The sequence below is a fragment of the Calidris pugnax genome, unplaced genomic scaffold, assembly GCF_001431845.1.
Source record: "Calidris pugnax isolate Ruff unplaced genomic scaffold, ASM143184v1 scaffold398, whole genome shotgun sequence".
Lineage (NCBI taxonomy): Eukaryota > Metazoa > Chordata > Aves > Charadriiformes > Scolopacidae > Calidris > Calidris pugnax.
In genome coordinates this window covers 883446-907432 of record NW_015091280.1, presented here as the reverse complement: position 1 = coordinate 907432, position 23987 = coordinate 883446, and the positions used below count along the sequence as shown (strand labels likewise).

Below are 23987 nucleotides of genomic sequence, written 5' to 3'. Positions count from 1 at the left end.
TGTAAAAACCTGGGTTTAGAAGTGCAGGGTCACTGGGCAGGTGACAAACCTGCCAACTAAGAAAAAACACTGCTTGCTTGAACCCTGCTCCCACCTCAGGTGAGAGCGAAGCTGCCAGACACAGCCTGTTCCCCAGATGCCCCACTGGGTATCACAGTAGCTCCTCCAGCCCGCTGCCCCAGGTGGGGGCAATCACAGCAGCACCCCCACAGGACGGGAGCTCCTCACCCAGTGCCTCAGAACTGCAGAGGCAATGGGAGCAGTGACACAGGCAAACTGTTCTTAATTAAGGTAGGAGACTGGCCCAACGCTCAGCTGTCTGAAGGCTGGCAGGGCACAAAGGTCTTTTAAAACTGAACAAACCCCCTCAGTGCCCACACATGTGCGGGCACACACACAGCCCCTTTTCTTCTCCTTTGTTCCAGCTGAGGATTCATCCTGCTGTAGCAGCAAAGCTGCGTTCCCTCTATGCACATAGTCTTTATGTGGCATGCATTTGGTTTTTTATTATTAACAGTGTGCATAACTAAGACATATTGCCAGTTTTTCTGCTTTTTCATTCTGGATTTTTTGCAAGTTGGATGTTGAGCATCTCTTTCACGACTTGTTTCAATTAAGTACTCTTTCTGAGATCTGCAACTTTATCCTCAGTGCCTTTTCTTTTTCTTTCCAGCAAATAATTCCGAGTTCTATGAACGCTTTCACGCATTTTTCAGTGTTAGCAACATTTGACCCAAAGTAACAAACCTCTGCAGAATTTCCACGTGATCATTCCACATGCAGGATTTCCATGCCAGGAGAGCAGTCACAGCGAGCCCAGTGTGTTTGATCTGAGCACTATAAAACATGCATCAGTCTGATGAGCTTGCTGTCATCTTCCACAGGCAAAACATGGTGCAACTTCACAAATTAAACCCTCATCTCATCATTATCTTCGTAATTTAGCTTTGCCTTTGAGAAGGCCACCTCCTTTAAACTGAGCATTATCAGCCTGCTCTGCAAGTGCTTAAGATAGATTTCACTGTACTCCTACTTGGTGGTGAAAAGCATCTACGTCTGGCAATAGGAAACAGAAAAGACAACAGAAACTCTTTGCCAAGGTATGCAGACATTTCAAGTGGCTACCAATATAGCATCGCAACACTAACCAAGTTGGAATCACCCTTGTTTTCTCTCAAACCACCATGCTATCTATACCGAGTCCCAAGTGCCTCTCACATAACATAGTAAACACAGCTGCCAAGATAAGAGGTCCTTGCCAGAAGTTAAATTTAATGCTGGATCCATCAGCTTTGCTGGCTTAACCTTAAGCAGGTATCAATTCCTCTCAGAGGCTCCTTCGCCTATCGACTCCTTTCATCAACTGTCACACAGAAAGAGCTGACTCCATCTTTCCTTTCCTCGGGAAGGCCCCCTCCCAGCTCCTGCCTCCAGCAGCACTGAGGAGCCCTTCCAGGGCATCCTTTCCACCCAGACAAGGGTCACCACCACTTCCTGAAACTTTGATGAACTTGCGTTACTCCCAAATAATACAAAAGATGAACTTAGGTTCAAGTTTCCAGCTGGTCCTTATCCAATTTATTCTGAGTATACACTGAGTATCTTCTGTCCAAAGGATTTTCATTCCTAATACTATTAAACCTCATTTATTTCCGTATCTCTGACAGCCAGTTTTTCAGACTTCATGCTAAAGGCATTGAGCATTGTATTTTCTCAACACCAAGGCATTAAAAGGTTGAAGCAATGAAGTAACAAAGCATTCACTACAGCATTCACTCAGAGATATAAACAGAACAAATAGTAAACAACTGCAAATAAAGATTCCACTTTCTTAGATCTGTTTTGAATGCAAATCCCTCTACACTTGTAATGGAGAATAACATTACCAGTAAAATGTCTAATAATGCCCTGTCCTGTAGCAGAAGTACAAAGCAAACTTCATTAGCATCACCATGACTGTAAAAGATTTCCTAATTTTTCCTCAAAGACTTCTCTGTGTCTTCAGTTACAGATATCAGGTACTTTAAGATGATCACAAAATTGGTTATGTTAATATGAATAAAGCTCCTGCGTTGCTTTTGAATTCAGAACTATTATGTATAAGGCAAGAAGTATTATCCACACCTCAAGTTGTCCCAAGAAAAGATGAATTTGGTCACAGGAAATCCACAAGCCTTAGTTTATATTTGTGAACTGCTGCATCAGATTCATACAGTCAAAATAAGGAAGTTGAAGCGCTTCAAAAAATGATAAAATATGTAAAGGTAGTCAATTCAGTGTGTAACTACCATCTGCTCTGCTGTCTTTGCTGAATATTTTCATCTGTTCCCAGCATTTTGAAGAAACTTACTAGTATCTAGATAGGGAAAAATAATAATTTCTCCTGTTAAGGAACCACTATGCATTCCATTTGCTTCAGAGCCACCAACATTCAGTTTTCTGATAGGGGTCACGAATTCTTTAATAACTTTTTCATTCTCGTTTTCTACGTTTCTCCTAGAGCTTCTGTCCAACTTAATTTATTTCCCTTTTAAATCTATTCACTGTCATGCTTCATTGACTTCAGTTTGAATCTATGATATACAGCAATATGTAAAAGTGTACTGCTGCACAAAATTAATCCATTGCTACAGTGCATCGTGCAATCATGGCAAAATGAATTTCACTAGTGCTTTGCTAGCAGCCACATAACGATACAAAAATTAAAACCCTAAAGTGTGTATTTTCAACTAACATAAAACACACTCCAAAACAGGCTAAATATTTGAGCTGCTGTGTAGCCAATACTGAATTCAACACACTGTCCTTCTAAAATAATATAATCTAGCACTTCCCACCAAGAAGGATCAAGAAATTAAGCTTCAGTTCACCACACTGGTGTTTTTTTCTTTTTCAAATTTAGAGGAGAAAAATAAAAAAATCACATGCAAAGATCAAATTCACAGCAAGTTTCAGGGAATGAATGCTTCCCTTCAGCTCAGGACTTGTGTCTGGGAGCAATGCTGACATGTACAAACAGAGTGCAAATCAAAAACACAGTCTTGACTTGTGCCCATATGTATATGAATAACTGCACACCCACAGCCATTAGCATCTAATCCTAACTCAGGCCTTTTGTTTAATAGATTTGAGAGAAGTAGTTTAATTAATATGTAAGAAAGCTCCTCTTGCTGGAACAAGGTGCATCAACTGTCTATTACGTCTATTCTGAAATGGAAGACAAACCTCTCATAACAAAACCTGCTTCATTTATAAATGAAGACCACTGAGATGACACTGACACTGCCATTCAGGCAGTCGGGGCACAGACCAGTACTGAGAAATTCGGCTGACAAACTTAACACTTTGCCACTTGGCAGAGTGCAGATAAGATACCTGCCTGCTTCCCTTGAATGACTCGTGGCACATCAGAGTTCCTGGTAGAACCACAGCAATAAAGTTGTTGAAGAAAAACCAAAGGACGACAGCCATGCCAAACACCCAGCCCTTGGAGTAGAGACAGAAACAATTCTGCACCTCGCAATGATGCTTTTAGCATATGGCCAGCTATCAGCTCAGGTGTCAGTGAGAAGAAAAAATATGGTAGCCTGGAGAAGGTCACAAAAGGCTAGCTTTTACTAAAGAAAAAAATAATTCCATTTTAAAAATTATTTTTATTTTAAAAAACCCCAAACTTACTGCAGCCAGCCTTCCAGCCTTCTCTATCCCATATTATGCAGAAGTCACAAAATTTGGAGCCCTTGCTGGTATATTCAACACAGTTAATACCCCACAGCACGCAGGCAGTGCCAGGAGATAAGGTATATTAATACATACTGATGCTGCTTTTCCTCACCTGGACCTCAATTTCAGTCTCCCAGCAAGGCCACCATCACTGTCTCTCACACCCCAAGCAGCTAGAAGTCAGTTATGCATTTGGACAAAGCTGTATCTGCTACAATTTTCTACCCTTTGTGTGGTGAGAGTGCTTGCTAGGAAATTGACTGCAGTGAGTGGCAACTCACCGCATGCATTTTCAGATGTTTGCCAAAAATCTACTAATGGGACTGTGAGACTAAAAGTGAGGTGTCAATGACCGTACACCCGTGTTTGTCTTAGCTGCATCTTCCAGGTGTCAGGAACAGCACATGTTCCATAGCAGTTTGGGAATACATGTAAAAACCACACTGGAGAAAAGCTCCATGCTGGATGGGTAGAGCAGATGACTGCGCCAGGATCGGAGCAGCTACCAGACAGTGCAGGGAGCCCTGGTTACCTCCCTTCCAACCCCTTCAGCATCAAAGATAGTGGGAATAAAGAAGAGATGGTCTTTGGAATTAAATGTTCAGTATTGGCCTGCCATTTGAAAATGTTTGGTTCTTTAAAGAGGGTGAAAATATTTAAACAGAAAGGTAAAAGCAATTTAGTTAGGGAAAAACTATATATGAAGCAACCTTTTGCAAAGTCACTCTGCTATTGAATCAACTAGAAGCAAATTACACTGTTTTTTTGAGAAATGTGGCTCCACTTATGGTCTAACACCTTAAGCTGAACCATCAGTGTTCGCACACAAACCCTGCGTGAAGCCATTAGAACAGCTGATGCTGCATTTTGCCTACAAACCCATCCAGCTCGCTCTGACCAGGCAAAGGCTCGGGAATCCATCACACTAAAAATGCCATCAGCACACAGGGTGAGGTCTCCGAGGCAGGGCAACAATGTCCCCGCATAAATACCCATGAAAAGAAGACCCTTATATTTGTCAGAGCTCTGCTAACAGATCTTTGCAGGCAACAGTCCCCAATGTCAGTGACTGCACATAACGTCAATCCATTTATTTTCTTCCCAGCCTGGCAGCGTGCTGATCTCAGCTATTCCTTCCTCTGTGCCTTCACCTTCACTTCATGCCCCAGATATTAGTGCACTCACGCAGAACAAATTTGTGAGAGGCTGCTGGATTTCTTTGCCCTGCCTGAAAGGCTAAAACACACCCTCCAGTTGAGCTGGTGGCGCCAGGAGCCCTCCAAGCCCCATCTTTTGGTGCGTTGCCGGAGCGGATAAGATTCACCTGTGGCTGAAAGTGTTCCCCCAGGGGGGGTGAGGAAAAGGCCCCAGGGAGGGCAGTTTGGCAGCTCCCAGCCTGATCTCACACACGGCCCCTTAGACCACATGTATTTCATCACCTCAAAATGGCCTTATAAGCACTCACAAGAGTTGGTTGGTAAGGCCCACACTCCAAAAGCCACTTATGTCCCCTTTGCTGATTGTACCACTCCTAAAGAGTGGTAAAAAAACCTTGGTGCTCTCCCATGTGGGAGGTGGGCTGAGCCGAGACAGCAGCAGTCCCCTCCTGCTCCCAGTCAGGAACGCTGCCCCACGTGCACACCCTTGCTAGACCCTCCTTTCCATGGTAATGTTTCTACCAGCCAATCCCGCAAGAACATAGATGCAACAGCAGCAGCATTTCAGCACCTTTCCAAGCTAGAAACCAACCCACACCTGGAATGAGCATAATATATTCTCTTGCCACTGGACAGAGAAGGGCCCTGGAAAACCTGATGATGCAACCCCAAAGGCTGCGGCTGCACAGTGTCATAGAATCATAGAATGGTTTGGGTTGGAAGGGACCTTAAAGATCATCTAGCTCCAACCCCTGCACGGGGCAGGGGCACCTCCCACCAGACCAGGTTGCTCCATCCAGCCTGGCCTTGAACTCCTCCAGGGATGGGGCAGCCACAGCTTCTCTGGGCAACCTGCACCAGCGTCTCACCATCCTTACAGTAAAGAATTTCTTTCTGATATCTAATTTAAATCTCCCCTCTTTCAGTTTAAAACTATTATCCCCCCTGCCCTACCACTACACTCCCTCATAAAGAATCCCTCCCCAGCTTTCCTGCAGGCCCCCTTCAGGTTCTGGAAGGGCAGGGCTATAAGGTCTCCCCAGAGCCTTCTCTTCTCCAGGCTGAACAACCCCAACTCTCTCAGCATGTCCTTATACAAGAGGGCTCCAACCCTCTGATCATCTTCATGGCCCTCCTCCGGACTTGCTCCAACAGGTCCACGTACCACCTACAGAAAAACAGTATCACGGACCTCATAACTGCTGCAGTTCCTCAACTAATCCCTGGAGATAGCAGCCACAGAGGGGGCAAGAAGAGAGGGGTGCTGGTTCCATGCCGTGGTGACACCCACTGGTCCTCTTTGCACGCATGAGGGTCCCCGCTGCACAGCAGAGCTGCAGGCTCACATGCAGCACAATGGAACGCAGCCATCAGGGACTTTTGTTCCAGGTATCTTTGCACAGGTTGGACAGAAACAGAGCTATACCTACTCTCTTCAGCAAAGAAAACCTTCTTACATCAGCAGTCAGGTTGGAAGAATAAACTTTCCATTAGCAATGCTGTCCTGCTGATGTGTACAAAAGCAAAATATGCAATTACTTTAATTTCTTCTTTAGTTTGATCCATTGGAAAATTTCAAACAAACGTTACTCTTTTGTTTTCATCTACTTGGACTGGAATCAGCCCTTGATAACAAAATACATAGTGATGAAAGGCCATAAAAGGCGATTAAATAATTTAATCATTTGAATTTACTATCTCCAGACATGTCGATGCCGCTGTGATTCTGGCTTCCGCTGCATGCTCTTCTGATTGTAATTCTAATACTTGCTATTCACGTCTACGCTACATTGCAGAAATGATTTTTCTTTTTCTTTACTGAGAAAAGCTCAGATCAAACAACATCTGGTTTGTAAAGAGAATCCACATTTTCACCCAATTTTCCAGCTGGAATAACTGAAGCAAAAGGAGGTCAGGCAACTCACTCATTCACTCAAGGTCAAAATCAACATCTACAATGCCATAACATTAATATAAAATAACCTGGGACTCTCGTCATTGTTTTTTCTGCGTACAGAAATACACCACCCCCCACATATGTGCAAGTTGACTGAATGACCATTACTGCATTTGATACCACATAATTGTAACAATGTTACAAATTCCTGTTTAGTCTTTTTTAGTGCCTGTGGGTATCTTAAGCAATTAAGAAAGCAACTGCATATAATAATTCATCATCTGGATCCTATAATTGAAAGCTAAATAATGGCATTTTGGAAGAGAAAAAAAGCACACATATTTCAAGCAAGATTATTTTCTTATTTTAGCAAAAAAGGAGTAAAATGTAAAACCCTGAATGTCAGATTTACATTAGTTAAGCTTGATATGTGGAAAAGAGAAAAAGACAACTTGCATCCTTTTGACATTCCCTTTCTGTTACTGATCTCTTGGAACACAGAAAGCAAAACTGTATATTCTAACGTATAGCACCAACACCTCATATGGTATTTCTCACTCTGACATTATTTTCTGTATACTCAGAGAACTGTTTCACCTTCCTAGGTTTTGTTTTTAATTTCTTAATTAAAAACTGCTAATCCTAATTGAAACTTATAACAAATGTGCAATCTTCAGTATTACCAAAATAAGAAGGTAAAAAACTCCAGGAAAATACCAAAGTGGCCATGGTTACGATCCCAGAGTAAGCCCTACAGTTTGTGAAAGCCTGTGTAAAGTTATTAAAAGTAACTACAATTTGTGAAAGCCTGTGTAAAGTTATTAAAAGCAACTATAACCCAAACCTTGGCATGTGCAATCTTCAGTATTACCAAAATAAGAAGGTAAAAAACTCCAGGAAAATACCAAAGTGGCCATGGCTACGATTCCAGAGTAAGCCCTACAGTTTGTGAAAGCCTGTGTAAAGTTATTAAAAGTAACTACAACCCAAACCTTGGCACAAAAAAAAAAAAAAGAAACAAAACAAAAAACCCATAATCCATCAAGTTCTACTCCTTCAGTCACCCCAGGCTCAGAGGAAGGAATACCCAGCGGAGGGCTGCGGGTCCTGATGCACAGACAAGGAGGTGCCACACACCAGCCACGCACAGGGACCGCAACCAGCAACAAATGCAAAATAATTCATGGGAGCAGAGTCAACCAAGCCAGCACACCTGCGTGTGTAAGAAGCAAGAGAATGCCGAGTACAATACTATTTCAGTAGCAAACGAAATACTGAGTGTTCACCAATACTGAATGCCACGCTGAACTCCAGTTGATGTAAGCACCGTCATACCGGGCAGGATGACAGTTCATTCACCCCAGATTCCTGCACCTGGGAGAATCCACAGATGCTTAGCTAAAAGTGTAGAAAACAGTCAGTATAATAGTATTTCTTCTGAATACTCTTCCAATTTCCACTCGTGCAAGTTCCCAGCCTGAGATGGCACCTGCATATTTACTAGTTCTCAAAGATTCTAAGGTTTTTCCAGTCACTCTTCAAACCTACACAGACACTAGACATCTTCCCACACCACACAAACATTTTGTGGGAAGGAAATCCAGTTTTAATATTCCTTCCATTAATTTTTTTTCCTCCAAGCTTGCCTCCTGATTAGTTTCATTTGATGATCCCTACTTTTGTTGAAAGAAGAAACTGCAAGCAAAGTCTAAATGCTTCTGACCATTCTTGATTTTTATGACTTCCATTACGTTCCCTCATAACTATTTTTCAGGCCAGTCCATGTCCAATCTTTGTCTACATACGTAGTCATGGACTAGCTTTGCTGATCCTCCTCATCCCTCTCTGTGATTTTCCAGTTCCAGTAAGTCTGTTTTGAACTACAGGAGGTATTAAAGCCCTCCCAAGAAGCTGCTATGGAACTCTGCTATCCAAGGACAGATCAAAAAGCAAAATTTATTTATGATTTACAGTGAGATGGAAAGCAGGACCAAAACTGTGTCATTCTTAATACAGTAAAGCTGCTCTAAACTTCCAGGTCCCAGCCTCTGCAAGGCACAGAGCTGAATCATAGTAATTCCTCTTCCTTCGGCTTCTCCGGATGATTCTGTCTGACGGAAGGAGTGAAGCCAATATTCCAGCCCTTGTGTTTCTCGCCACTCCCACGTCTTGCTCTGTGTATCCAACACGCAAAGACAAGCCCTTGCACCTTCACTCTTGCCTTATCATGAAACCTAGTCACTGACAACCTGACACTGTACCAAGAGGGTGGTTTTTTTTAATTTGGAAAATTTGGGGCTTTTTAAATTTGGAAACACTGGAAAGTCCAGAAAATTCCCCTCTTACTGTAGAAGTAGCTAGAACATCTGAACTCTTATATTAAGCACCACTTGAGCTGGGTACAAAATTTCACTCACGAAATTAGAAGCTAAGAGGTTAACTTATGATTTCCTACGAACAGACACTACAGCCAGGCATAAACAAGTGCCAGAAAAGGATGTGGATGGGCAATGAAGCAGAGTTTGCTGCAGTTCCTCCTCACTCAGCTCCTTGTTCTGCCTGAAACGCCGCAGACACGGTCTGACTCAAGGAGCCAATCCTTTTGTGAATATATTTCCAAGAAATACAGTTGTCTTTTGAATGCGTTTTACAAAAAGCGATGTTTAGCCACCAATTCAGATTCTTTTTGTAGGCTCATGTAACTTAAAATTGCCTTTGATTTCATTTGAAAAAGGAAAATTGGCAAGCACTTAGTATGCACAAAAGCTTTTGGCAGCTTAAAAATACTGTGTAAAGAAACTTCTCAGTGGGAGCTGGTACAAACTTCTATGTCAACTCATCTCTCAAACATTTCATTTGGGCAGGTCCTTTTTGGTGCATTCTTCACGAACGGGCTTTTTTATATAGTGAAAACATTTTAGAATTACATTTTATTAACCAATATTTACAGTCTCAATTATATTTGGAGAGGTAAGGCAAAAACATATTGGTACAATTCCAGGCTTGGATTCACTTTTATCTTTTACATAAGAAACAGAGTTAAGGATGGGTTAGTAAACATTTCTATTATTTCCAAATAGTTCTTCAGTTCAAACTGTGTTCGTGAGTTTTCTCCTTACTTCCATACATTCTGCTAAAATATTTTGTATTTACACAAGTGTTTGAGGAATGAGCAAGCTCTCTGTCAGAGCTGCTCGGTCAGGGGAGTTCTTAACAAAAGCAGGTGATGGATGCACAAACACTCCAACCACAAGTCCTTCCCTGACTGATGTCTTTGCTGCGCTTTCAGCAGAAACAACATCAGGTGCTAAATGGGACAAATGGTCATCATAAAGAATCAAATGCATCATAAAAAAACCCAAAATATATTGTGTATCTTCAATATTGGAAAATGTATTCATTAAAAGTCTGCATAGAAACAGTAAGTATTTCCTACTGGTTGTACAGGATTCAAGGTTAGGATTACTTTCCCTGTATCTTCCACACATCTGCAGCTCACATTCATCCAAAAGATGTGTACAGAGCACATGTCTAACACCTGGGAGCAGACAGACCACAAGGGACGCGACTTCTTTCATAACAGACCAGCTAAAAGATAAAAGGACACCCAAATGCAAGGTTGTAAAGCCAAAGAAACAGGACATTCCTGGCAACACACAAGCTTTTAGATAACTGCTTAGATCACTGCACCTCCTAATGGGCTGTGCCCTTGCTCAAAACCGAAGAGCTAACGGTGGTCAATAGCCGGAGGAACTCAAGCGCTGCAAAAGCCAAAACAGAGTCACAGCCTGAATAAGCAAATTCAGGCACGAGCGCCAGCTGGCAGGTGGAGAGACAGAACAGGCAGCTGGATGCTCTGTGCCTGCTTGCTTTCTGTAGGGAGCTCTAGGGAGATCTGAAAAGGCTCCTCAAGCACTTGGGAGAATGGGTAAAAGACAGGAAAAGAGCTAAGGCACTGAAAAGAAAGAAGTGGAGATCATCTGTGTGAACACTTTTTATTCTTTACCTTCAAGCCACAAGTATCCAAAAGTGAGAAAAAAATAGGCCCAGTTCCAAGCTCCGTTTCTCCCAAGAACTCATCCTCCTCTGTAATCCCATTAAGATCAGATCTCCTATAGAGATAGCTGCAATGCATGTTTGCACATCATTTACTAATGGAAGAAACGTCTCAAAAAAAGGAGAGTGGAGCATCTGGTTCCAGAAATCTACATTTCAGTAATTAATCTCTTTACTGTTAAGGCTTATGCTCTGAAAGAGCTAATTTTAGCACACAAGTCATAACCTGTGGAAAACGTCAAGGAAACACCAAACCCTTATTGAAACGCCAAAGTTATGAGTGATTGGTGACATGATGTTCAACTCCCAACATTCTAGTTTCATAGCTAACCACTGATTGTTCCAGCAGGGCCACACACATTTTCCACTCTAACTTCATGAGTTCTTTTTTTTTGGAGAGAAACACGCAAGCAGCACAGAATTACACTTTTGCTGCATTTTACTGCATTAAGTCAGAACATTATTCTGCTGGATTTGCACACGTACAACTGAGAACTGAATGTGGCCATCTCATCTTCAAGCAAGTATCAATACTAATGAAAAGAAAATGAGCACAGCAGTTGACAGATGAGAATTGAGGAAAAACAAACACCAAAGGCATGAAGTGTTCAATTCAATTGGTTCCATACACTGTATTCAGAGTGATCCCGGAGGCAGAAAGAAGTCTGACAAACATTACAATGGCTATTTTTCATCGAAAACCACACACACAGAATCTATTATGTTTTAAGCTAACCACAAATTGGTAATAATTATTAACAGACTGCAATTGCAGAAGTAAGATATTGGACACAAATTCTTTCTGTTTAGACAGAACATAACATTTTGTTCTGGAAAGGCAGCGAAGTAACAGGATAAAAAAAAGTACATTTTTTATAATATGTATTTATTTACAGAGTTCCTTGACTTTAAAATAAGAGTCCTAGAAGAACTGAAATAATTGAGCCCCTGAACAATGAAGGAATCAGATTCTTTCTGACTGGAAATGTGTGCACATATGTGCAGCTACCACACCTCAGCCTAGAGATCATGGTCCATGATCTGAGCCAGCTTCAGCTGGAGTAGACTTGGAATAGTGCCCTGAGATGATGTTAGACCCTGGCCACCCAAAACATCCTGAAGTATTCATGTGACACGCTTTGGTGCTGAATCCTCATCCTTTCCCCACCACGGTATTCCTCACTCCAATCACTAACTCAAGCTAGAAGCCTTAATTATTGAAGGATGTGACTCAAAAGCTAAAAGAGCAGTTCCTGTATTTCCTAGACGCTCTGCCTGTCTCCATCTTCCTTTGCTCTGAACACTCAGAAGACACTGTCCCTGTTTCCGTATTCCCGAAACAACAGCACTGCAGCGAACAAGAGTTCACTTACTTGAGTACTTTGGCAGATAATTCATTTCTTGTTTCACTCACAAAAGCAGAGCAGGCAGTTAGTACTAGCTGACAGGCTCAAATATGCTGAAAAGCTGCTTAGCCTTAGAAACGAAATCCTGTGTTTTGCCTTTGCAAACCTTTCTTCGGTTAAGGAAGTATCAAAACCATTTTCCTGTGTTTTCCCGGTTCCTCTTAAGCTACAGGAGGTACCACAGCCTGGAACTAGTCTGTATTCACCCACACATTGGCAGCAGTCATCCAACAGTAATGAAGTGGTGATGTCTTTCGTCAAAACCATGTATGATTCAGGAAATGTAATCTAGAAGTCAGAATCTCCTGAGAGTTTTTAGATATCAGGTGGCAACCCCCCTGGGATGCACAGAAAAAGAAAAGATCACCAATTCTAGCCATACTAGGTTTTACAGCACACAATAATCACCCTTCAGTTTACCCTGTAGAAGTACTCACAGTCTCTACTCCTCCGTTGATCCTTCTGCTGCAGCTGATGGGGGAATGGTTCAGCAGCTGCTACTGAGGGAAATGACTCCTGGTGTACTGTGCCACGTTACCCAGCTTTGCTGGCCAGAGGTTGCTGGAGAAGCTACAGAGCAACAAAGACCTTCCACATGCATTAAAACCAAATGATTGCGACAGTTGAAAGAGTATGAAGAGTGGAGATAAAGGGTCAGAGATATATTTCTGCATCTCTCATGAGCAATGAAACTTTGCATAAGGCTTTTGTCTGAAATGTGCTGAACTGGAATTCTGATTTATTTAAACAGGGTTTACACCAAGTGTATAAAGATTACTGTTGTAAAGAAGAAACATCACAGAAGTGAGAAATATCAGGAACAGTTCTGTCACATTCCATTCAGATTTCCAATCCACCCAGGAGGAGAATGGAGCGCATTTATCCTGAAGTCAAAGTAGAAGATGGTTTTCCACTTTGAGAAGGAAGGGGTGGAAGAAGGGCAAGAGCAGGGATTAACACCAGTAGGAAGATGTATACTCACCATAAAGCAAAAACAAAGCTTTTGCTAAGAACAAGGAGGGAGCTAAAATCAGTATCAGAATATCTTGATGTGTCAACATAGAGTGGTTTACCCTCAAAAATCAAATCTTACCAAAGTTAAACAGAGTGTGCCTAATGAATTTCAGATGAGAAGAAATGGCATTTTCCCCTTCCCCTAGCTTCTCTCTTTCTCATCCCTGAACTTTTCCTCTCTTACACACTGTCTTTGCCTCTCCCAACAGCTTTTACTTTGGCAGTACTTTCAGTTGGCTGGTGTTCTCTGAGGGCCCCAGTTTCTTTATGGCTCCCTCCCTCACTCAGCCTACCTCTCACAGGCCATAGCTGTTTCCAAGCTTAATCAATATCTCCATGTTTGTAGCCAAAGGCCTGAAGTGGACTCTGGGCTCAGCTATAAGCATTTAGAACCAGATCAGATCTACTCAGAGGGTTCTATACCTAGAAGAGCACAAAAAATAAAGCCCAGTCTGGCTCTCAGTGTTGCAGCCAGAGGTGAGTTAATGCCAGTGGGAGGTTGAGGACTGGCACTGATACCATTTTCTGAAGCATGAGTTTAATTTACTATCCCTTTGCGTGCTTCTTGAACCAGGAGCAGCAGAAGAGAACCAGTCTACCAGAGCCTGGATCAAGGACAGTAGGTACATGTTAAGATGACAAGTGCTGCTGCCACCCCACCGCTGCTCGCCCTCCCAGCCCCAGGCTCTCCAGCTGCCCTGTGTGGTGCCCGTCAGGGCTCCAGCTGCAGATGCCTACAGGCGGGCAGGAGATCACTGGTAACGCAGCATGAACACCTGAGAGGTGCTGGGGGGTGCACGAAGCACTGCAGGTGGATTTCTGCATCGTTCTGGCTCTCACGTGCTGCCTGTGCTGCCCCAACCCATCTCCTGTGAGCTATGGGCAGCGACACCACTAATGGAGACGTGTTCCTGTAACAGAGCTTGAGCAGCGTGGGACAACACTGCTTCCCAGCCAGGATCTGGTAGCAGGCACTGCCACTGCTTCCCACCCGTTCCTGTAGGAATTGGCTCTCAGCCTGACCCACCCCTCCAGCCCGGGCAGCACACACATCCCGTCACCAAAACCTCACTGTGGGAGGCAAAAGACCAAACGATTTGAACTGAGATACAAGTGTGGAACCACTTGTGCTGCCCGAGACACGCATAAAAAACCCCCCAAGAACATCTCTGAAAATAGACCTAGAGGCTGCTGGTGACAAATTCATACATATATGTGTATACATACATAAAAATGTTTTATATCTCTGTCCAGTGCTACACTGTCTACTGACAGCGTGAAACAAAATACCTCTACTAAATTCTGGGTGAACTACATTTCAAAGCACTTCCTTTAAGTCTTCAGATTGTCAAAGATATTATTGTGGTTATTTTAGATGGTTCATCCTGTGCCTACCATTTGGCATTTGGTGCCATGTTCATCTCATTATTATTACCCAGAGTTTATCTTTTCCTTATAATTTATTCAAGTATTTGACATTGTGATAAACACAGGAAAGCAGACAAACAAACGCAGGATCTGCACTCCTGGCTGATTTGGTGTATGAGGGCACCGCACCATGTAAATAGCTTAAGGTTCCTATAACCACAGCTCACCCAATTCCAAAATCCCAGACCAGTCAAGATTATTGGGGTTCTTTTTCCTTCACTCTCCTACCTTCCTCTGTAGGAAGATCCAAAGAACAAAATGATCAAGGGAAACATGGAAAGCTGGCATTTCCTACAGCCCATCAGAACTAGAGCCAAGGAGAACTGCAGACAGAGCAGCGCAGACAAAACTGCGACAAATCAAGCATGTGTGTGCATAGATTTGTTTATAAATGTGCTTATTACACAAAGCAAGTGTGGCTGCAGATGGCCAAAGCCTGAAAAACCTGAAGTGTTGGTTTATGGTTGTTTTTTCTTTTCCTCTTATGTGTGTTTGTTTCTCTTTTTGCCTTTTTGGCTATAATCAAGTTACTTTGCCTTTTTATGGGTCAATTTTCTTCTCTCCTAGGAAGCTTTTTTAACGTGCATCTTAAACTATGATTTTTGTCAAATGCCTAAAAACAGAAAGCTTTCCCAAAGCACTCCTACTACTTACCGAGACTGTCCTGTGGCCCTTTAATTTATCCCCTACTCTTCCAAGTATGCATTGCTTACAAATAAATAGCTTGCTTCTCTTTTTAAAAATTAAAAGATAATAAATTCCTCTTATGTAGGAGGATATTTTCATTGCTTTATTGTTTTGAGTCCCCACTCTTTATAAGCTGTCATACGAATTCAGTTACCAGATTCATAATAATTTGATTCCACATACTGTCATACTACACGCGCTGCTGCAACACTAATATGAAGTGAAAGCAATATACAACGTTGCTCAGAGTACTGAAGTCAGATGGAGAAGATTTGCCGAGTGGAAAAAGGCTGTTTTTAATGCCATCTCTTTTTCAACCATATGCGCACTTTAAATGTTACTGCAACACTCTGAAGTATGAAAACAGATCCACATCTTGGGCTCATTCCCCTCTGTATTTGAGGAACTACACCCAGAGCCGGAGTTCCTGCCTAAACTGGTAAAAGGCAAAACCAAACCAAAAGTCTTTCAGCACAGAGGAACGAGCAGTGCTCGGAAGAAGAGAGATGGACAGGGTCTCTCCCAGGCTGCTGTGCTGACCCCACCGCAGCACCCGTGCCCAAGGCAAGGGGCTGGCACCCCCCTGCAGCCCCCAGCCCGTGCCCACCGAGCGCCAGGCACAGGACGCAAAGAACTCTCAAAGGCAACAAGAACAGTTGCAAAAATGGCTCTGAAGTGGAACTGCATTTTGTGCACCACTTACTATTTTTCCTCTTTACATTCTAATGTTACTCATTTATTCAAACACAAGCCTGGTTTCTGTTCCTGCTGAGGTCAGGGACTGGAGTGGAAGTTGATTAAGGTCAAATAAAGCTACATGTGTTTATTGTTGCTTAAAAATGTATTACACATTGAAACTTCGGACTTGACCTAAAAGATATGAATATTTTGAATACTTTTTTTGAACTTTATAGCCCTGGGTAGTCTGGCTTTCCAAAGACAATCCCTTCTCCAAGACACTGGGGGAAGAGAACACCCTTCTCTTCCCAGAGTTGAGCCTCATGCCAAATTCCAAAAGCCACTGAAGTCCTCCCCCTTCGGGTACACACAGACACATTCCCACCTAAAAAACCAGCAAGTCCCGAGTCAGAGATCTTGCAATTTTTAGAGTTGCCATCTATTGATAGCACTTAGTATGCATATGGTACAAATTTTCAGTAGGTAAATGCAGACAGATGAGGAAATGAGTGCACTGAATTATTTCAACAAGAAACAAAGTCCACACAGATAATGCAACAAAACTTAAGTAACATAATTCTGGAGGTAAGCTTTAGTATTAGATGAGGAAAAATTCCCAAAGGTGTGCTCTTCTTATTTGCACTACTTTTAGAAGACTAAAATTCCGCTTACAAACTAAGTGACCTGAGGAGCGGCTCGGGCAGCCCTGCCTTTTGCAGCTGGGGAGGTTCTCTTACTGCTTCTCCAACTGGAAAGAGCAGAGAAAATCTCTGCAAGCTGTCTCTCTTCAGAGGTGAAAAACTGAATAAAGAGAGTACTATTGTCACCTTGCTGTTGCTGTGCTCAATCTAACATGTCAGTTCAAATTACAGTATTTTATTCAAGATGCAAAACATTTTACCACTCTTTTGTGTAGCTGGTTAGTAAGGGTGAGGGGGGTGGGAGGGGCGGAGAGGAGGATCATATCCTCAAGTCTCACACTTTGCTCTTATCTTCCACACAAATTGCAGCTGCCACAGTCCATAATAAATCACATGAAATACCAAAGAATGACCTACTACATAGAACTCAACTTCTTTTCAAGTCACGAGTTCCAAACGCAAAGCATCCTCCTAAATATTAGTGCCCCCGCTGCAAACACCAAACAGTTCCACATAGCCCCAAGTACTAAATCTTCTTCCTTCAGGCATCTTCCTCTTCTCCTTTTTCTTGCAGAAACAGCACATACAATCATTTGCATTCATTCTTCAGAGGTTTTTAATATCTCAAACCTCACCATCTGATGGACTTATTTTGAAAACCAGCTCTTACGCACATACTCTTAAAGGTACAGAAAACAAGAAGATGGTCTATTAAATGCAGAGTCACCGAATGCATTGATTCAACTTTTACATCTAGTTAGAGGTTGTTTGGGTATTTATTTTGCATCTCTCTTGCAACTCCCAGGATTGTGTCCAAGAGAAGACGACACACAATAGTCATTGACAAAGAATTTCTAGTTTAGTCTTTCTGACATCCCTCCCTGCTCTGTGGAGCCAGCCAAGATCTAAAACTGATTATAAATCTGTCTTGCCCAAGGATATTTCTAAACTAACAAACTGAAGAGGAAAAAAATAAAATTCTGTTAATACAGACATCTATCTTCACTTTCTGCAAGGACTAGAATGCCAGAAATACCTGCTATGATGCCTAAAGGTTTCCTACAAGGATTAGTAGGTACAGCTGGAGGCTGTACTCGGGCCTTCTCCCTTTCTTTCCTCATGTAGCACACCCACAGCATTTCCCGCTTGGAGTGCCACTGGCAAAGGCACAATTCCTAGAAGAATATCCTACAAAGATGCTCCCCTACAGGGATTAACAAAGGAAAATGGAGCACATCTATAGAACTGTATATGTACTGGAAGTATTTCAGGGTAGACTGCTGTTCTCTGTGCCTCAGGACTGCTTTCCATGTATCAAGGCAACACTGAGATTTTACTTTTGCTTCATACAGGACAGGCAAACTTGCAACAACAGCAGAGCCTGGGGACTTAAAAGTGCCATTCAAAAAGAAGGATTAGTTTATTTCCTGAAATCAATACCAAGTACTAACACTCTCAGTAGGGAGCATATAGCCCGTGGCACACAAGCCACAAAGAGGAGAGCCATTTCATCTGAAGGTATGAAAAGATACAATGACAGATCTTCAGCTGACAGGAGCCCACAGCCTCTGGTGATCACACCCAGGCAAGTCAGTATATTTCAGATATTCTGCATTTTGGGATTTCCTTGCCTCTCTTCTCTGGGCACCCCAACCATGCACTGCCCTCAGACATGAAAGCTCAGTAGTCTCGTTGGGATCAGTTTAGCTCCTGGCGTCTGCACAACGTGCGTAATGACATTGTGTACTAAACACTCTTTTGCTTGTCTACGTAGTTGTCTCCACCGTATTATCCAGACATAAACTTCAATGATCTACAAAACACCAAGGGGAAAAAGCATAAACTGTTAGGACCATAACATACGGTTTATTAAGGTCCAGTAGCCTCCAGTCCTCTTTATCGTGCTGCTCTTTCAAGTAACATGAATTCTGGTGGAAACAGGACCATCCATTTCTGACACAGAAGTGCTCTAAAGCAGCACTTTCTTCCCAACTCTCCAGGTCTCCACATTGTTACTAAGCCTAACTGCAAAGCTCGATGGCAAATCATTGTAGATAGTTACCGAATTAACTGTTTCTAAACAAAAAGGCACAGTAATAATACACATCCAAAAGAGAAAGGAAGATGTGCAAGGAAAGACCATTTTCCCGAGTTGTCCCCTGCCCAGCAGCTTTCCTCTGAAGCACCTGCCTGCACCTCCACCAGTCTCATTCCAGGGCTGAAACCATCATCCTCCTCTCTTCAAAGGGACCAAGGGGGAGAAAACCATCCCATAGCTCTCCTGGGGAAGGGCAGCCTTTCGACAGGACAAACACCAGTGCATTAACTGTTTCTGGAGAAAACATAAACCCCCTGTAACTAGGATAGGTGGATGTGTTAGAGAGCAGGAGGGGATCCCCAAACGCCCACATCCAGCAGCAGGTAACAGACCATCAGAGTGCCTCTCCTTTGGGTACCCCCAGCTCCACAGGGTGGTCACAGCTTCCACAGCTCCCTCCATGCTGCGGGGAAGCCCCACTTCTCCAAGAGCCCAGGGACCTTTGCTGTAGCTCTCGGAGGCACACTCTCCCAGGATTTACCACACCAAGAAGTGTTAACGCAAGCTGCTGCTGACTGCATCTGGGTATGGGGAGGTTGGTACATTGTTTGCTACCACGACTTTGCACCCAAGACTACATTCTTCTTCCAAGGACTGAAGAAAGTTGCACAGGTGATCCATAGCTGGACACACTGCAATTTCTTCCACACTGCAATTTCATTATGCTTGAAGTTACTACCAGGAAGGAGACAGTTATGTGTTTAAATGCTGTTGAGGTTGTTTATTTCACCATTAAGCAGAAAAAAATAAAATAAAATAATTTGTTTTATAGATACTGGATTTTAAAGCAAAAGAAGCTTAAATACCAGCTTCACAATGATAAAATTTATCCCCTTCCTCCTTATGACCATTAGCCCCCCCATGCACTGGATTAAACCCTTAGCTGATACATAAAGCAGTGCTTGGATTGGGTCCTAGCTACTATAGTTGCCATGACTGCACCACACACCTCTCTATGGGCAGCAATGCTCTATTCAAACCACTGCTAGATCTCACGACAGCTATTAAATTCTCTGATGTTACCATCACCTACTTAAAACTAAGTTACTGCCCTGTGTGATCCACCAGGGAATCAGCACTTTGGACTTCATCATAACATACTTTATATTAAAAAAAACAGTATCTACCATAAATTATATACAAGTGCCCTGAAAAACTGGCAAATACAATATCTGCAGTTTCTTGGTGATATTTTTATCAAGTGAGAGCCACGCAGTACCAAAGCTTTGCCACCTCAGACCCAAACCACTCCAGGCTTCTAGAAACGCTCACCATATGTGCATTTGGCAAGGAAGAGCAGTAACTGAGCAGTAAGAGTACTCCTCTTTCTGAAACAGTGATTTATAATGAGGAACCACCCTGTCACTTATTCCTAATAAACTCACAGTTCTTATTATATTCCCACCACAAAATAAAAACAATCCAATTTAATTCAGAAAGAAGATTTCTCTCGAAGAACCAGAGCCTTTCGACCCCCTCCCTTTCATTAAAGAACAGAGGCAACTCACTAAACCGGAAAGCAGTGATCCAGCAAACATTTCACTGCTGCAAACAGTTTGCAGCAAAGATATATGGGAGTTTATTTGCATACAACTTGATATAAATTCCAACTGCATCTTGGGTGAAAGTAAAGGGGTTTTGTATTGTTTTGTTTTGTTTGGCTTTTGGGTTTGTTTTTGTTTTTACGATGAACAGACTTAGCAAACATTTCCTAAGCTGTCTGCTGTTTGGAATTCCAAGTCTGAAATAAAACATAACCCCACTACCAGCCCCAGCGCTGCCCCTCTCGCAAATAGCAACAAAACCCACCGACAATTAAGCAACAGAGCATTTACTTTGTATACAGCTTATGTGTAGCCCACAGTTTCACCTATAAAGTAACATTTCAGTTCTGTTTGATGACAGAGACAGCAAATGTAGCAGCAAACTGTCCTACAGTGACAAACAGCCTGTCAATGCTCTTTCTCTACAAATACACAGGGAAAAAGAAATAATCACATAACACGTGTAATAATAATTCTGTCATCTCGGCTGATTAAAGTATACCGTACCATTATGATGAGAGTCCTGGGTCTGCTCATTTCATCATCGCTATCCAGCGGCAGAATTTCATGTGACAACTCCTCTCGCCGTCGTCGCCTGCAGATATGTGGACAGTTCCTCTGTACCACAGAACGAAAGGCTTGGAGCAGAACAATGCTGGCAGCACAACCCATATCTGCATCCTGAAGCCTACAAAATAACTTCTATGTTTATGCTATGTTTGAAAAACAGTGGCTCCTTGTCCCTGAAAGCAGCCTACAGTGCAGCTGCAGCCAGCTCGCTCTCCAATCGCTTCCTTGAGCTCTGATCATCTGATCACAACCAAAGAGCTTGGATGCAGATAGAGGAAAGATTTGATCCGCTCGAAATGAAACACACGCAATATTACGATGCTTTTTTCTCTCTCCCTCCCCCTCTGCTTCTGAATTCACATGAGAAAACGCGCTCCCTCTCTCGTACGATCACCCGCCTCCTCTGATTCCAGTTTCATGGAACTGAAAGTATTAAAATTCCCAGTTCAAAAGAGCCAGCTGTTCATTAAACACACACAGAGGCATACACAACAACTGGCAGGATCGGTTTAAATACCTTTTTTAAAAAGTCTTATGTAGCAAAATAGCAAACATCTGGAAAGTTATTAGGTCTCATTATCAGCACTGCTGTTTTTAAAATACTTTGCCTTGGGGTGTTTTGCCGCAAAAAGAGGGACGTATTTAAGCTCACTGAGAGATTTGGGCCGTAATCTTTCCACTTCTTGCAATTTTCGGAAGGGCAGCGAGCTCATTTGAGTTGTAAATGTAACAAGTGGTAAAAAAAAAAAAACAAAAAAACAAAAAACCAAAACAAATGCAGAAATGTGGACTGCTTCATGCAGCTCATGCTAAAATAGCCGGGGCTCAATGAGAAACAGCAGTGTGCAGCTCCAAAACGCCTTTCAATGGTGCAGTTGTTGTGTGTTCCCACACACGCGTGCCTTCTGCAGAGTAATACATTTTTACATCTACACAGGAGGCTTGTGTGGAGAAGGGTCTCTGCTGACAGGGTCTCACACCGAACCAAACACCGGTGACCTTCCAAGATGTGGAAGAGGGAAGCGTTGGAGCGTGGTGCCCGTGGGGGTGCAGGGGGGGAGAAGCAGCTGCCGGCAGGAACAACCGGCCTCTCCGGCTCCTGCCTGACAAACCATTCCAAAAGCAGGCAGGGATGCTCAGCAATCACATGGCTGGCCTGGAAACACAGCTAGCACTAATGGGAGAGGGTGTAAGATAATAGCACTTGAGAGGAAGTTAGCACTAAAAATATCCACAGAAAATGGATTTCTCTTACACATTAGGAAAACTAAGAATTTCCAATAGGATTTCCAGAAAAGCTGCTTTTAAGCTAATATGTGTAACTTTATTATGTGTGCACCCAAAACCATATTTACCTTGCATCAAAAGGATTTGATTTCTAATGAAGGCCATAAGAGTTTTGTCATCAATTCCCATGGAGGCATAGGCAACCTTCTAGTGTCTGCTAATGAGATCTTTGTAAATAATACTCCTCCTCACAATCTCAGTCAGAAATTGCAGTGAAAACATTCTGTGGAAATACTTTCTTTGCGCTTGATTAGGGTTTAATTGCTCAGCGATCTGGCAAAGACATCATTTTAATTAAAGAATTTGCCAGAAAAGCTAAACCCTTTAAATTTGTCCTTTAAAAGCAACAAACTCATTGCCATTATGTCTTGCCTTGAGCGCGCAGGGGAAGCAGTCAGGAGCAGTGGCAGGCGCTGCCCAGGCTCACCCTCAGCTCTGCCAATGCACCTCCCTGGCTCTTTCCCTTGGATGCCACCGGGCACAGACCTCACTCGTCTGGGTGAGGTGCCTGCCTGTCCCCCGGCACACCCTGCCCTAGAAAGGGGGGGTCACACCACGCTCATTAGGCTTGACTTTTCTAACGCGATTACAAGAGCGCAGTGGCACAGCTGGGTGGTTTCCTCACCAAACCAGCAATCCCGCCTGCTGTCACCACTATTGTTTACGTTTTCAACAGTCCCCTGCCTCCTCCTGAGCCACGACTGACACCTTGGCCACACAAAAGATGCACTTGGCAGCTGGCAGACCTACATTCCGCCTCTAATTCCAGCAGCAGCAACAGGGGCCTGGATAACGTCTGTTGCCGGCTGTTATGGCAACTGCTCTGCTACCTTGGGGGCTGCTAACGCATCTCCTGCCTGTCTGTACGGCATCTTCTCTTACTCACCGCTGTTCAGTTGGGAGAGCTGGCAGGGATTTGTATGAAATTTGGTTTCCATAGCACGGCCCAACACTGTCGCACACACAACAGCACCCTAGGGCTCGACCCAAAGCTTCACTTCGCTCTCAGTGAAGAATCCCATTCATTTCGGTGGTCTTTGGATCAAACTGCTTTCTGCCAGTGGGCCAAGTGACTTCACTACAATTATTTGTGGATTAAGCTATTATTAGATACAAATAGGAATGACACAATCTTGGCATTTCATCTCTTAGGAGAGAAAAATGACACTTAGTCCAAAACCAAGTAAACCAACAAGCCAAAGCCAGCTAAAGTAGCCCCCAGGCCTTGATCAGAATTCAGGAACTAAATAAACAGGGGAAAAGAAATCACTGAAGAGCTGAAAAACCCCTTCTGCTTTAAGGAAATCTCACAGGAGCATGAGCTACGACTGGAAACCTCCCAGCCCACTAAAAATGCCTTGACACACACACACTATCCACAGATTTGTTTTTTCAAATGTAGGGATCTTATTAGCATACATTATGCTTATATACCAACTATCAACAGTGTTAGTTACTCTTACAGTGAAGCATCAAGCACTATTTTGTGTTAATTAGCACTTTAATCCATCCAGAGGCTGAATTCAGTGAAACCCCCTGGGAAGCAAAATACTCCTTTGTGCAAGCAACTCCTTAATTGCCCATTAGAAGACTTTGGCAGCGACGCTGGGCTAAGGCACAGCCACGCTGGAAGCCACCCACTGCCCACACTCACTCCATTCTCAATCACCACCCATTTCAGCTACATTCAGTAGCCATGTAACACCAGAAGAGTGGTTTATGGGGACACACTGGGAAGCAGACCGCTAAAGGTAACTCCGTGAAAAAAAAAAAAAAAAAGAAAAAAGAAATTGGAGAGGCA

At 43.0% G+C, this 23987-nt stretch overlaps 1 protein-coding gene across 9 annotated transcripts in view; it reads right to left on the bottom strand.

The window, feature by feature from the left end:
• The window catches only part of DOCK10 (dedicator of cytokinesis 10), a 130533-nt gene extending 109542 nt beyond the window's left edge, over positions 1 to 20991 (bottom strand). For all 9 annotated transcript variants that reach the window (XM_014960680.1, XM_014960677.1, XM_014960682.1 and 6 more), the window contains exon 1: positions 20837 to 20991. In XM_014960680.1, coding sequence (XP_014816166.1) covers positions 20837 to 20866 — 30 coding nt within the window. In that variant the 5' untranslated portion in view covers positions 20867 to 20991. The remainder of the gene's footprint in view (positions 1 to 20836) is intronic.
• Positions 20992 to 23987: the final 2996 nt, after the last annotated feature.